The sequence below is a fragment of the Rhinolophus sinicus genome, linkage group LG09 (assembly GCF_036562045.2).
Source record: "Rhinolophus sinicus isolate RSC01 linkage group LG09, ASM3656204v1, whole genome shotgun sequence".
NCBI lineage: Eukaryota > Metazoa > Chordata > Mammalia > Chiroptera > Rhinolophidae > Rhinolophus > Rhinolophus sinicus.
The window spans coordinates 114,780,260-114,795,759 of NC_133758.1; the positions used below are offsets into that span (position 1 = coordinate 114,780,260).

The 15,500-nt window shown below is 53.7% G+C and overlaps 1 protein-coding gene across 3 annotated transcripts in view; it reads left to right on the forward strand.

Moving 5' to 3' along the window:
* The window catches only part of GRB10 (growth factor receptor bound protein 10), a 127,098-nt gene that overhangs the window by 86,312 nt on the left and 25,286 nt on the right, over positions 1-15,500 (forward strand). For all 3 annotated transcript variants that reach the window (XM_074341041.1, XM_074341040.1, XM_074341042.1), the window contains 2 exons: positions 2,871-3,090; positions 6,226-6,367. In XM_074341041.1, coding sequence (XP_074197142.1) covers positions 2,871-3,090; positions 6,226-6,367 — 362 coding nt within the window. The remainder of the gene's footprint in view (positions 1-2,870; positions 3,091-6,225; positions 6,368-15,500) is intronic.

Here is a 15,500-nt window from a genome sequence, read left to right on the forward strand (position 1 = left end):
CAAACCTAAGGTCATTCCGTAATGACAGTGAACTCTGTGTCTCACCCGGAATTGATGAAATGGCCCATTAAGATAGAAACGTTGAGTTGTTAAGAGGGGGTGAGGTCGGGTGGCACATGTCCTTAACTGTTTTACGGAGCTTAAACTAAGCAACTGCTACATGTCGGCTCAGTATGAACACGGGAGATGAGTGGTGTTCATGATGGATGCACCCTAGGACGTTCCTGAAGCCTCAGATCCACGAACTCCAGTGTAACTTACACCTTTCCTCGTGAGCTGAATACCCTGACACCTCAGTACACGTAGGGCACGGTTAGTCCCCTAACTGGCTGGCTGGCTTTGGGCAGCCATCGTCCACGATTTTTATCGTTGCCCACGGTTGCTTCCTTAGCGAGGACTTGTCTAAGGCCATACAGTCTGCGGCAGCCAGGGGACCGTGGGCGTGTGTGCCTGCCCCTCAGGTCCTGATTTTCTGTCAAACCCTCTTCCCTACTTACCAACCCCCACCCCTGTCCTGCTCCCAGGACTCTGAACAAGAGCTCTGCCTGCTGACTATGATGTCTCCCCATGTGATGCATTAATTATTGATGACATGGTAATTATTAATTATGAAGTCAGCGCTTTTGTCCTTTCAATATCTGGCCACGGGATTAATATTTGACTCATAGCCTGTGCCATGACAGCATCTTACTCCCACGCAGGCCCTAGAAGTGCAGGCCCTGCAGGCTGATGTTGCCATGGCAGAACTCTGGGTCCCTCTCCACCCCGCCCTCCCCGTTCCAGCTCCATTCTGTCTGCCCTCAGGACCCTGTGTGGCATCTGTCTAAAGCCTACCTCGCAAGCATGGCGTCTCGGCTTCCATGCCTTCGTCAGGCAGGTGTCTGTGTCTTTTCATTTTGGTCTGTCTTCGTGCGCCCTGACAGCTTATGAGAGGAGGGAAGCTGAAACTTTGTGTTGGGAGCAGGAGACAGGGAAGGCAACGTGTTCCGGAAAGCTCCGTAAGCTCATCCATTGAGCGTGTACCTGGTGAGGTCAAACTGGTAGCTGCAAAGCTTGTTTTCAAATTCAAGGTCCGCTACTTAGCACTCGTGTGATCTTAGGCGAGTTGCTGGAGTCCTCTAGGCCCGGTCCTCAGCTGTTAGGCTGGGTTAATGGTCACCACTTTATATTGTTTTGTAAGAAATAAATGGAATAGAGCTAATAAATAACACTGACCCAGTGTTTCACATGTGCCAGGCTGTTACGGAGTAGGTAATAACTAACTCCTCACACGCTTCCTACTGGGGCCACTGTTAGCCCCAAGTCCAAGAGCAAAGCAACAGAAAAGCAAAGCCCCTGGGCCCAGGCCAGCGCTCTCAGCGTGTCCTGTCATGCTGCTGCTTAGGAGCTACAGCCTTGGGTAGGATGAGGGTCTTGCTGTCCCGTGCCCTACGCTCCTTGCTTGTTAAACGGGTGTCACGTGGGCTGTGAGGGGGACAGATGAGAATGTGAGTACGTGACCTGCAGTGTGCTGCCATGGACAGCCTCAGCTGTTATTTGCCATGTTGTTAAAAAATGACAAATGTGGAAGTCGCAGAAAAAAAGGAGTCAGTATAGTTAGAACGTATTGGGTTACGAATGAGAGAAACCCAAACTAGCTCAAGCACAATTATTATAGGATGCAGGAATGTCTTACAGAGCTCCCAGCAGGAAGGCAGCCAGGCCTAAGAAAGGACGGAAGCTGAGCCATGCACAGCTGCCCAGAGCCCCGCGCACGTCCCCAGCTTCCAGCTTTGTCCCTTTCCCACATCTCTGAGTGTGCTGGGTTACATCGCTCAGCATGTACTAGCCAGGCTCTCCAGAGAGACAGATCCAACAGCGTGTGCATTTACACACACACACACACACACACACACACACACACACACCCCATATGGTACATGTGGGGGGGGTGTATTTCTGGAACTGGCTCACATGATTGAGGAACTGTGGGTCCAGGGTGGGCCGAGGGAAGAGTTGCAAAGAAGAGTTGGAAGGCAGAATTCCCTTCTCAGGGGACATCCATCTTTTCTCTTACGGCCTTCAACTGATTGGACGAGGCCCACCACATTGTACAGGGCAATCTGCTTCACTCAAAGTCTGCTGATTTAAATCTTAATCTCATCTAAAAATACTGTCACAACATTCTCTAGAGCCATGTTTGACCAAATATCAGGGTACCGTGTTCTAGCCAAGTCGACACACAAAATTACCCGTCAGAGTCACTACATGTGCATCTCTTTCTGGCATTTTCTGTCATTCTCTGCATCTACCTCAGGCCATCTTCTGTGGAAACAAGCTTCCTCCGGCTCTCAGGCCAGCTGAGGGCAGAGGAGGGGCACCCGGAGGGCCCCAAGTGCGTGAAAGGTTTCAGCAGCAGCCCACCATGAGCCTGTGGGGGCACAGCTTTGGTGGCTTGAGTGGGCCAGGCTGGTGTCATTGTCAAGTGCTGTTCTGTTCCCGTCTCTCCTCTAGAATTTCAGGGAAGGGGGAGCCCTGATTGGCCTAATGAGGGCTCTGTGTCCACCTGTGACCGGCCAGCTGCGGCCAGGGCAGTGAGGCGGACCCCCGGGAGGGAGGCGTGGGTGGGCCTGAGAGGTGTCTGCTGCACAGACTCATAGACGTCAGCCGCATTGTAATGACGGGATTGCCTCTCCAATACCAATGAATACGAATACATCAAAGCGTGTTGTATAAATACAAAATGTATACTTATCTCAGTTAACCTCCTCCTCCCTCAGATATTTTTAAATGTCGTGAGTTTCCAAGTCTGGTTGCCGAGGTGCCCATTTGGCTGTGGCCCCCTCACTGCTGCTAAAGTTTCTTTTCTTCTTTTGCCTTTTCATGCCCAGAGGATGACGTGGACCTGGAAACCCTGATGAGTGACATGAGCACGTCCTTGGAGAGTTTGTACCCTGCGTGTAACATGCAGTCGGACACAGTGCCCCTGTGCCAGAATGGCCAGCACACCCGCAACCAGCCACCACCCTCAGGAACAAAGTCCCAGCCGCCGCAGGGGTCCCCATGGCAGAAGGTGCAGCGCTCCCAGCCCATGCACATCCTGGCTGTCAGGTGGGACCAAGGGCCGCGCGGCGCCATCGTGCACACATACTGCTGCTCTCTGCTGGGTAGATGGCGGTGGGGTGAGGGTGTTGGCCTCGTGAGAGCCATGGGCGGATGCGTTCCTTTTCTCTGTTTAGCATGACAGCACTGGGTTGGACTTGGCACTCAGCTCAGGCTAGATAACATTTATTGAGCACCTCCTCTGGGCCAGGCACCGTGCCAGGTGGAGGGATATGCAGGGAAACCATCAGAGAAGAATGCTCTGGAAAGAATGAAATAGTTGGGCAGTGAATTGAGGGCTCCGAGGCCTCACTGCCCAGAGTGGAGTCCGGGGACCAGGAGCAGTAGTGTCCCCTGGCGCTTGTCAAAAATGTGCCACCTCAGACATTTGATCACACTGTCCAGCGGAGTAAGTGGAGGAGGCATGGCCTCTGTGGGGACACTGGCAGGCGGGAGGGACTCTGGGAAGTGGAGGGAGGCTCCTGGCGCATGGCAGGCCTCTGACCTAGGCGTCGAAGAGGGGGAGCGACTGTGGGGAGCGGGGAGAGGTTTCATGAGCCGGAGAGGTGATCCCTGTGGTCGCAAAGGGCAGGACTTCCTTCCTTTGTACAGGTGCATGACATCCCATTGTGTGTCTTTGTCACATTTTCTGCATCTGTCCATCCATAGATGGACAACATGGACAGTGTGCCAAGTAAATAAGCCGGTCACGAAAGGCGGATACTACATGATTCCACTTTTATGAGGAATCTGAAATAGTGAAACTTCTAGAAGCAGAGTGGAATGGTGGTTGCTAGGGGCTTGTGTGTGTGTCTTGCAGGGCAGGGATGGGAGGGATTAGCCACAGTGTACAAAGTGCTTCCTCATTCTGCCCTCCCCACAGCCCCTGGCAGCCACCAGAGTGTATTCTGTCACTACGGATATGCCCATTGGACATTTCATGTAAATGGAGTTGTATCAGATGTGGCCGGTGTGTCTGGCCTCTTGCACGGAGCATAAGTTGGGAGGGGGGTGGTTTTTTTTAATAAAGATTTCACTTTTAAGAGCAGTTTTAGGTTCATCACAAAATTCAAAGGAAGATAAAGAGATTTCCCACACAGCCCCACATACTGTACACGGGGCCTCCCCCGTTGTCACTACCCCCACCAGTGGTGCATTGCTTGCAATTGAACCTATAGGAACACGTCATTGTCACTCCAAGTTCATAGCTTACATAAGGGTTCACTCTTGGTGATGGACATTCCATGGGTTCGGACAAATGCATGACAGCACGAAGCCACCGTTACAATATCATACACAGTGTTTTCACTGCCTTAAAAAACACAGGACTTTTTTAAATGTTCAAAACAACCTACTAAAGAGAGAAGCTTTTGTGAATAACTGGAATGTCAGCGTCTTTGCTCTTGTCCTGTACAAGGGACACACGTGTCAGATGGACGCTCTGCCAGGCAGAAGCTGTTATGGGAAGAGTGCGATTTGTTAACAGTAAAAATAAACTTTCTGGCACATTGTCAAAGGCTCCTAGAAAGGGCTTCCTATGTTCTCAGCCTGAGCTCCTTTGTGCCGTGGAGAGTACCGTATTGAGAATCAGGCATCACTTCCTGCTCCACGTGCAACGGCTGGACAGGCCTCCTTTAGAATCAGGACAACTTGTCACATGGTCACAATGTCCATTTCTCTTGTGGCAAACCACCCAAGAAAGCTAATGGATCAGTAATGCAGTCAAATTGTAAAATTAGTCACAAAATTATTTGAAGACGCAGCCTGCACACGGGGTTTATGGGGTGTGTAGAGGAAAGAAGTGGGGTGCTGAGCAGGGGACTGAGCTGCAGCTCGGGGTCTGCACACTGGGCACAACACCCTCGGTGGAAAGAGGGGGCTCCACTCCCAGGAAACCCCTGGACATGAGGGCAGGAAGCTGCCAGCAGAACCCCCAGGGAAACGAAACACAGGGCACTTTGCATTGTTTTGTTTTGACTTTGAACTTGATTTTTCTGCTGTTTTCATAATTACCTCTGGTCCATCGTCTGTGCATTTTGCTCAGCTGTGTGGCAGGTGAGGTTTGCATTCCTGGGCAGAGGGAGGAGGTACGTCTGGAGAAATGCCAAAGAGAGGACTGTGTAGATTCAGAAATGGTTCTCAGTGGTGTGAGTGGGGTACAGCAGGGTATTTCTAGGGTGACACAAACACAGGCTTTTGTGCTCTGCGGCGGACAGCTACATGGACCATTTATTTCCAATTAATTCAGTGTCAACAACCTTTCTGTGGATTTAAGCATTTGTTCCACAGTTCAGGTGAGGCCCCAGGAAGCATCTTCTAGTATTTTCATTTGGTTCAAGAAGTATTCATTTCAAGGTCATTGAAAAACAGTTGTTCTCATGAAAGAACACGGTCTTACCCATAAGATCTCTTTGCACATCAGGTATGTGGGAACCATGATGAGTTCGCTGGAGAAAATGAGCCGGGCCCGTTTGTGATGCGAGTGCACACTCAGTGTCTCTGACCTGAGTGGGCCAATTGGAACCCTTTGAGTCAGAGATGGCAGCTTCGTTTTTTGTCTATGTTTAATTGTGGTAAAATACACATCACATGAAATGTGCCATCTCAGCCATTTTTAAGAGTACCATTCTGTAGCGTTACATGTCTTCACACTAATGTGCCACCACGCTCCAGAACTTTGTCATTGTGCAAAATTGAAATTCTGTGCCCATGGCACTCCCACTATCCCTCCCCCTACCCTTAGACCCCGACATTTCCATCCCACTTTCTGTCTCTGTGAGTTTGACTGCTGTAGGGACCTCACAGAAGTGGGTGCATACAGGATTTGGCTTTTTGTGACTGGCTTATTTCACTTCACACAGTGCTCTCAGGGTTCAGCCATGTTGGAGCACATGTCAGAACTGTGTCCTGGTCAAGGCTGCATGACACCCCTTTGTGTGGATAGAGTGTATTGTGTGATCTATTCACACGTTGATGGACACTTGGGTTGCTTCCACCTATTGACGGTTGCGAATAGTCCTGTTGTGATCGCTGGGTACTTGCCCACTGGTGTCCCCCTTTCTTTTGGGTTCATCCCCAGGAGTGGGATTGCTGGGCCATGTCTGCGGCAGCAGCTTTCAACCAGCGGTTGTCTCTTTCCTCCAGGCGCCTCCAGGAAGAAGACCAGCAGTTTAGAACCTCTTCTCTGCCAGCCATTCCCAACCCTTTCCCGGAGCTCTGCGGCCCAAAGAGCCCCCCTGCGCCCCCGCAGGGCTCCTTACCTCCGACCCAGGCTGTGGCAAAGCAGGTGAGCATGTCCCTGGTTGGGGTGCCAGGCTTCTGGGCTGTGAGGTCAGGATGGACATGCCGGCTCATCACTTTGGGAAAAAGGGAGGGTAACTGGATCTTTTCTCTTAGTTCTTTTCCTCTTGCAACTCTACCTGTTGTCTGATGAGACTTTTTAATTTACTGGCCAAAATTGTATTTATTAAGTCAGGGATGTATCTATATGCTTTAGGAGTCTCATAAACATGGTAGAAAATAATAACAATAGTTTGGTGCTTAAAGGTGACTTTTACTTTTCTGAGTAATTTTCACCATCACGTCATCTTCATTACCCAGTCATTGCGGATAAGAGAGGGTTAAACGCTGGGGTTTCTCAGGCACCTGCCCTTCATACAGTAGAGCATCCACATTACAATTCTGACTTTGAATATGATCTGCCCAAGGTGGAGGAATTTTCACTTGACCCAAAAGGTGACAGCCACCTTTTTAAACCAGTAGTTTCTACATTAAAGTAGGACAGTAAGGTGCTTGTTATATACCCAGTGACCCCATGGGCGGAAACTGAGGCCCAGGGAGTTTCAGGAACAGGCCCGAGGTCACATCGCCAGTAACCAACTCATCAGAGCTGGGCTGGCTGCCGACCCTCCTGGTTGGCTGGTCCTGGGCCACGGTGGGTTGCAGGCTCGGAGGGACACCCAGTGACATTGCAGTGTGTGGTGAGTGAGGGTGGTTGAAGTGTAATAATACCAGCCATGAAGACAGCAACAGCCAACACTGACTGAGAGAGCTGTGTGTGCCGGGCACTGTTCTAGGCGGTTTGTTTGTTTTATTTATATGTTCATTTATTCCTTGAAACAACATGAGAGTTAGTTACAAATATTATCTCTATTCTGTAGGTGGAAACTGAGGCCCAGCTTTAGTTCGTGGAACTGGGATAGAATCCAGTGCAAGTGTTGGGCTGAATGTGACCCAGTGAGAGTGGCCGAGCTGAGTGTGACCTGGTGTGAGTGACAGAGCTGAGTGTGACCCGGTGTGAGTGGCGGGGCTGGGTGTGACCCGGTGTGAGTGGCGGGGCTGGGTGTGACCCGGTGTGAGTGGCGGGGTTGGGTGTGACCCGGTGTGAGTGGCGGGGTTGGGTGTGACCCGGTGTGAGTGGCGGGGTTGGGTGTGACCTGGTGTGAGTGGCGGGGTTGGGTGTGACCCAGTGTGAGTTGTGGGGCTGAGTGTGACCCGGTGTGAGCAACAGACCTGGGGTGTTACCCAGTGTAGTAGATTTGGAGTGTGACCCAACGTCAGTTGCTGGAGCCTCTGATTTTAACGACTAAACTAAGTGCTTCCTGGGTCCTTCACATTCACTCTGTTTGAGTGTAGTTCAGTGTGCTTTGCCTTTTCTGTTGGAATCACTCTCCTCTCCTCTCTGCGCATCCCACCTTTGCTGTCTCAAAGGGCGCTATGCCGCCAACCCCTTTTCTCTGCAAATCCTCCCCTTCTGAGCCACGCAGGGGCTGCATTCTTAGGAACACATTTCTTCTGTGCCTGCCAGCCGCCCAGCACCGCCCCCCTCCCCACCGCGGGCCTCCCAAACAGGCCGCGTCCTCCCACCAGCAGCACTTGGTAGTGAGGTAAGTGCCCCCGTCTGGAGCCAGAGCTGGCGGGGCTGTGGCACTTTGTCACATGCCTCAAGTCCATCTGGGATGTCTGCCTCTCTGGTGACCTTCTGCTTCAAATAAGGGTCCAGACACGCTGTCTGTGGATTGGTCACTGAGGTTGTTTACAAAGTTACTCATCCTAAAATAAGACCGTGAAAATATTATCTGGCTCTCGCAGCAGTTGGCAAGAAAACGGGCCTCCACCCCCATGGACTGTCCAACTCTAAGCAGAATCAGGAAACCCAGGAATTTTGCCTGCTGTTTTTCTTGGGATCGGTGTTAGTTCCCCATGAGAACATTGTGTTGGTGTCTGTGTTTCTGTCACCCAAATTCCTCAAGCCTGCGGGACCAGCCGCGCAGGGGCAATTCCTCCCCACTCCTGGGTGGACAAGGAAACGGCTTCATGTTAATCAGAAAATATCGCACTGTTTGCTGGTCACGTGCCCATCCTAACAGATTCCATCGGGAAGAGCCTGCTTTTTTCTTGCCTTTTTTTTTTTTTGTAGCATCTGTTTCATGGTGGTTATTGCACATTTAATCCTCACAACACTTCTACAAACTGCAAGGAATAGAGTGTTTTCAAGGGGGAAGCTGAGGCCAGCGAGATGAACTACTTCGCCCAGAGGCAGAGACAGGAAGTGAACTTGGCCTGCGTGTTCTCCCTGCCTGCCCAGCCCCCAACGGGAGGCTCTGTGTCTGCTGGGCCTCCCGTTGGGGGCTGGGGTGCCTCTCCAGCACTGGCTGCTGCTGAAAAGGAAGCTGTGGTTTACGACGTGGTGGGAGCTGAGCGCGCATTTCTGAGTGGCCCTTCATTCCACGGAGGCAGGAGGGGCTGGGAAGCGCCTGCCATTTAGGCAGGAGCCTCTTCCTGGCTCCCATGTTGTCAGTTAGGGCCTCAGAGAGAAAGGCCTTGGGGAGAAGGCAGCCCAGTGCTCAGAGGGGGTGGTGCCACGACTCTCCAGTGTGCAGCCTGGGTGCTGCCCTGTGCCTGGGATGGAGGGGACTCCTCCTAGACTGAAAAGGGTGGCACTGTGGTCAGCTGAAAGGCCACCAGTGATGGGGAAGTGACAGGGGGCGGGCCAGACACTACAGCCCTGCCCCTGCCCGCCCCCAGCTGCTAGGATGTGGGGCTCCTCCCAGGGCAAGTCAAGGACTTTGTGCATTACATGCTCTCAGGCTGCGTTTGGCTGCAAGAGACTAAGGCTGGGTTGGCTTCAAATGTGGAGGAAATGTGCTTTTGTGTGAGGAATGGGAAGACTGAGGCCATGGGCAGCCTTGTCTGTGTCACAGAATTTGCATCCTGTGTTAGGTCACACGTGGGACGCTCACCTGAAGCAGCCCGGGGACACTGGCCGGTGAGCCAGGGCCCCAGACAGGTTCTGTGGTGGAGAGAGAAACTGAGGCAGGGTGCAGTGTGCACTGACCCAGGAGGACGCCATGCGTCCAATTGGGAGGAAGCAGATGCTGTGAGCAAGCAGGACAGCTGGCTGGGGACATTCCGAGGGAGGGAGAGGGCGGAGGGGAGTGTGCAGAGGAGGGCTATTGAGAGAAGGGCATGATACTACAGGAAACGTCTTTGTTCTGGACTTACGGCAGCTTTAAAGGCTCACGGGTGCTTGGGACGGCTGGTCCGGCGGGTCTTTCTTGCAGCCAGTCGTGATTTTCACGTAGCCGCATAATGCCTGTCACCGCAAAGGTTTTTCCATGTGTTCCGCAAACACAATTAGTCACGTATTTTAATCCCTTTGTTAATAGGGCATAAATATCAGCTTGGTTTCAGTCCGCTCTTCTCCTTTCTCTTAATTTTAAAAATTAATTTCCTGGAAGTAAATTAATTGCCTTGTGTAGCGTTTTGCACACACATTTACTCATGAGCAAAATTGGGTCTCCTGAGGCTTCGACTACGATTTGATGCGAGTGCCATGACCTCGGACTATCTTTGGTGAGAAGTGCCCTCAGTCGCCAAGTGCAGGTTACTGACCAGCATGTACCGCTGTGGACGTGACCACCCACGCCTGCTTCCCCCTGCCTGGGTCGGGCCTCTGCAGGCGTCCTGGGGCCAAGGTGACTTCTGCTGCCAGCCTCCACCCTAACCCCTCAGCCCACATGTGCACAAGCCCTCTGTTCTCAGCCCCTCCAAACTGTGCCGCACCACTTTTCGGGGTACCTTCAGCAATCAGAGCACATTAGGAGCTGGGCCTCATGGCAGCTTCACTGAGTGCCAGGGGACCCTAAGGGGCGCTGGGCGGGGGGAACTGTGGTTGCCCTGCCCGTGTTGGACACTCAGGGAAGTCATAGCGTCGTGTTGGGACAGGAGCCCGGGAGAGCAGTGCTTGACCTGCTGCCCGATGACGGTCACTTAAGGCCTTCCCAGCACAAAGGTCCACCCGAGAGACCCATCCGCCCAATCTGTCACTTTGGGAGATGAGCCCTCTTTATTCAGCCACCCCCTCGCTGGCAGCCCTTTCTCTCCTTCCTTTCACTGCCTGTGTCCTCATGAGTGATGGGTGGACAGCTGCCACTTCCTCAGCACCGCCAAGGCCCCACCACTGGAGGGAACGGGAGTCCAGCTGCCATGGGGATGACTCAGGCCGCCTGCGCCATGGCCCCTGCTGGGGGCCCTCTGTCCCCTAGTCAGCTCTCCATGCTCGGTGCCTCCCGCCACACCGCAAGGGTGCTCATCCACCAGAGGCTGCCGTCTCTGGACACGTGGCCCCACTGGCCATGCTGTGTTGGAGCTGGCCTCTGTGGCTCCAGCAAGGACTCTGTCCCTGTCCTCGGCCACCCAAGCTGTCCCAGCGTCCTCCCACTCCAGGCCTGCTCCTCTGCTGGACTCCTCCCCCTCTGGAATGTGGAGGGAGGGGGCCCACTTTCTGCCTCTTTCCTTTGGCCGGCACAGCCAGTCACGTGACTTCCCTGGACAGTTTTCTGGAGAAGAACTATAAACTGTTTTCATTGTTTTTTAAAATTACAGTATACAAATGGAATGCTTAGTTACCATTTCTCTGAGGAAGTTAGCTCAACAAAGGTTTTTGGTTTGCCCTGGCCTCCTCTCTGGAGGTCTCTGCTTATCCGCTCCTGCTGCAGAGAGGCCCCTGCAGTTGGGGACCCCAGTGGCTGCACCCAGGATGCCAGTTCCAGCCCTTAGGAGTGATAGCTCTTAAAGCCTGTCCCCTTGTCTGTCAGAGGGCCGGTCGGTCACCAGGAAATTCTTACGGAGCATCTGTGACAGGTCACACCCAAAGACCTGGCACCAAGCCTCAAGCCCACTGCCTTCCCGACATTTCACAGCAACGCGCTGAACCAACAAACATGGCTCAATAAACCTAAACGAACGTTCACGTAACATTTTATTACTCATGAGGGGACGTGTGGACTCAACTGAGCCAAGCAGAACCCGTGATGACGTGGCCCCCACTGCTGCCATTCCTTCTGCTACCGTTGCTGCCACCAGGGGGTTCTGTGATGTGGGACACTCGGCAGAGGTGTCCTGGGCAAGGTGCGTCTCCAGGAGCTGAGAGAGCCCTTGGAGGTCATGGTGAAGGAGGGGACAGACGTGTTAGCACGTTATTGCACAGCAGGAAGATGCAGAAACTGAGCAGAGGGCCCCTGAGCAGCCTGAGTCTTGTGTGTGTGAGTTTCTGTGGCTGCTGCAGCCATGTCCTTGTGTGTCAGCCTGGGTCTGAATGACACATTGCTGTGACGTGCCCCTTCCCAGGACTGCTCGGCTGGGCCCCCACTGTGTCCCCTGGGTCTGAGCTGTGGGTATTAGAGCCGCAGCTGGCTTCACTGCCTTCCCGCGTCCCCACCCAGTGGATCTCTGTGTCCCCTGTCACCTGCTTGGAAGTTCACATTTCCTGTTGGGTTTTGGAGGATCCGCAGATGCCACGGGGGAGAAAACCTGTGAAAGGAGCTAACGCGAGCTCCTCGGATGCGTTGATCACAGAACTGCTTTCTCCGTGGCTCCTGCAAATGTCCTGCGAAAACAGCCGGGAAGGGCCTCCGCTGTGCAGGACCATTTCTGAGGTGCCAACACGCCCCCTTCTCAGATCAGGGAGCGTTATGAACACTGTGGTGTCTCCACCCTGAATGTGGACCTTTTCCGTTTAAGTTCTAAATTCACCGTCCTTCACAGCTCATGTGAATGTGTCCTCATTGCTGGGAACAGGCGCAGGACACGCGATCACACTTTCGGGGTGCTCCCTCTGTGCGTCCCAACAGTGCCAGCCTGCATTCCCTTGTCTTGGAAAGGGGAGCCTTGCGGACAAGGCCGTCAGGGCTGAAGGAAGGTCTGAGCTGTCGCCAGCAAGCTGTGGTGTCGCAGGGAGCCATGGCCAGAATTTTCCTGACTAGGAAAAAGTCGAGTAGCAGGAGTGGTGCGGCCACTCTTCCCAGGGTTCACTCACCGAGAGGATGAAAGTGAGCTGCGGCACCAAGAGGACCAGGCTGGAGGCCTGCTTTCCAGGAGCTGTGAAGAGGAAGAGAGAAACACACGTCCCAGTGACAACACGACGGACCCATGTGACCGGCCGGAGCCCAGGGAGTGGCCTTGCAGACTGGCCAGTGTGGCCAGGGCCACAGGACTGGCGTCCCTGCACTCAGCTCCCTGGGTGGAGGGGGGTCTCCTTGCTGCTCTTCATTCCACCCAAGGAGATCTTTTTAAGACACCTTTGTTGTTATTCTCTATAGAATGATATCATTAGAAAAACCGCTTTTGTCAAAATAACAAAAGGGCCATGCAGGCCCTTCTAGAAAAGTTAAAAAAAATACAGATGAGCAAAGCAAAATCGATTCTTCCAAACAAGTTTGTCTGTTTGGTGTAAAACAGGCGGGGAGGCTGCTGGCCGGCCTCTCTGTGCCTTGACCCCAACCCTGCCCGCCCACCCCCCAGCTGGTGAGAGCTATCCCCAGGGAAGTCCGCTCAGGGGCTCGGAAAACCAGGGCGGACTTCCAAGAACTATTTTGGAAGTTATTTTTCGAACTTTAACTTTTTTAGGAAGGATTTGCAAGGACTTAAAATATTTTTAATTCTCCCTGAAACCTTGAAATGAATAGACTGAAATGCAGATTTTTGTTTTTGAAAGTAAGTTGGAGTCAGTGCGATTAAACATGGCCGTGCGTGCTCTTAGGAGGGTGAAGAGGGCCCCGTCCTTACGTGTAGCAGCTTCGGCTCCCATCCCTTACGGCTCGAGGTAGCACCATTGAACCTAGAACAGAACTGACACAAAAGCGGTAGAACTGCATTGTTTTCCCTAAAACTAACCAAGCCTAACCCTGGTTCTGCCCTGGTCTGAAGTAACTTTAATTTCCTCCGTGCTTGCTAGGCCTGCCCTGTTTGGGGTTCAGGGCACCCCAGAATCCACAGCCTGTCGTGTCGCTCCTGGCAGGCAACAGTCCCCAGTGCTGGAAGCTTCTTGCCGGTGGACAGGTGGGGCCAACAGCCCTGTGCCCCAGCTTCAGACCCTGGCTCCAGAGGTTTCCATCTCCTTGATGCTGGGCAAGCCGTTCTGCCTTCCTGAGGCTTCCATTCTTCCTCTGGTCCTGGATAGTGCAGCTGCCTCAGGGTGTTAACATTGGGTCACTAGGCTCTCAGAAGTGGTGCCGCCACCCGCCAGGCACAGCTGACCCGCGGGTGGTTCCATCGCACTTGCCCACCTCCAGTCTCTGGCCTCCTTTCTGTATTGACCCTCCCCCGTGGGCGCCCCCTGCTGGCACTTGGATCCCAACCTGGCTTCTCCATAAGCACGCGCTTTCCAGTGTATACAAGAGGCTCCAGGAGTTACTGACAATTCCAGCTAACATCTTCACTTTGACAAAATGCATGTAGACTGGATCTAAGACAGCTTTGGACGAAGATGAAGCACTGAGACAAAGTAGGCCCAAGAGGTCCCGGCCCAGAACCCTCCCAGCTCTCGTGGTTTCTGTGCAGGGGTTTGCGGGTCCCCTGTGCTGTGCTCAGTCTGTGTGCTCAGAGGCGGGCTGTCCGTCCAGGGCTGTCCTGCACTGCAGACGCTCTGATGAGGGACAAGGTGCTGAGAATACCCCATTTTGTGTATTTACGAGGTAACGTGGGCCACAATCACGAGGTCTTCTGAATGGAGCACCACATTCTGAGCCTGTAAGCAGCCATCAGGGCTGCTGATGTGTGAGGCAGGAGTGAGATGGGCAGCAGAACACGACCCCCACCGTGGACCTGGTGCGGAACCCTGAGGCGAAAAAGCCAGGCTCCCCAGAGTGTCGTGTGGCACCATGGAGATGATACACTTTAACCCTAATTGTTGTTCAGCGCCTTCCTTTGTGTTTGCACAGATTTAAGCGTTTGCTTCTCACTCTGTACGATGAATGTATAGAAAGGGACAGCAGAGCTGTGGGAGGGATGGGACGTTCTCTGACCTCCTCCGGGCTGTATAACAGGCTGCAGTGCCAGCCAGTCGGAGGCCGGGCAGCCTGACAAAGCGTCGCTCCCCCAAGTAACTCTGAACACTGTTGACATAATTATGCCCTCATTAATGTTACTTTTATTTTCAAGGCAATTGGCTGCTGCATTTCCTTTGCAGTGCGGACAAGGTCACTGAGGGCTTGGGGGCTGGCTTCTCCCGCTGGCTTGTCCCTGCTCCATCTTACCAGTCATGAGGTTGGCAAGCAGGAGCTGCAGGGGTCTTCAGGGTTCTGGCTGCACCACCACCCCCGCCCCCTGCCAGTGTCTGCCAGCCTCCAAGGGGGCCTGCCTTGTCCCCAGCTCCCTGTCCCAAGTTCCATCCAAGCGCCCCCCTGGGGCCTGCACAGGTGCTGAGAGCTTTTGAAGAGAGGCTCTCCTTAGCTGGCGCCAGGCCAACACCTAGGGCAGGGGCTACTCACCCATCCCCATTTTGCAGATAAGGAGACTGAGGCACAGACCAGCTGGATCACTCAGCCAAGTTCCCACAGGTAGTTAGTGACCAAGCCAGATGGCGGCCCGGTCTGCTTCTAGGGCATCTCAGTGGCACCCCCGCCCTGTGCTGGGGGCGATGGGGGCCTGGGGGGGTCTCGTAAATGCTGCTTTGACGTCCATACATGGGGGGACGTGCCTCGCCTCTGTGCCTCTGCCGCTGACTCTCAGAGCAGCGCCCATGGCACAGACGGGAAAGTCGCTCCTCGGTAGTTACTGAGCTGCCTGAGCGCACACAGCCAGGAAGTGGCTGAGTGGGGCTGGCACTGCAGGGCTGCCCTCCGAGGCCCCCCCTTCCTGGCACTACCCACATCCGTATGTTGCTTGGGCAAGTTACACCCTGGAGAAATGTGAGCCCGAGGCAGAGACCTGCCCCCGCAGGCTGAGTCGCCGTGGTCAGAGGCCTTGGCCTGCACAAGAGAACCTTCTGCGGCCGCCCTGTGCTGGGGGCTGGAAGCACCTAACTGGGGCACCCCAGCCTGCTCCCCGGCAGCCCTTGGCCTCAGCCCGGTGCACTGAAGCTGGTGACACAAAACCCTGATTTGCTTCCAGAACCAACCCCCAGCACCACCCAGGCG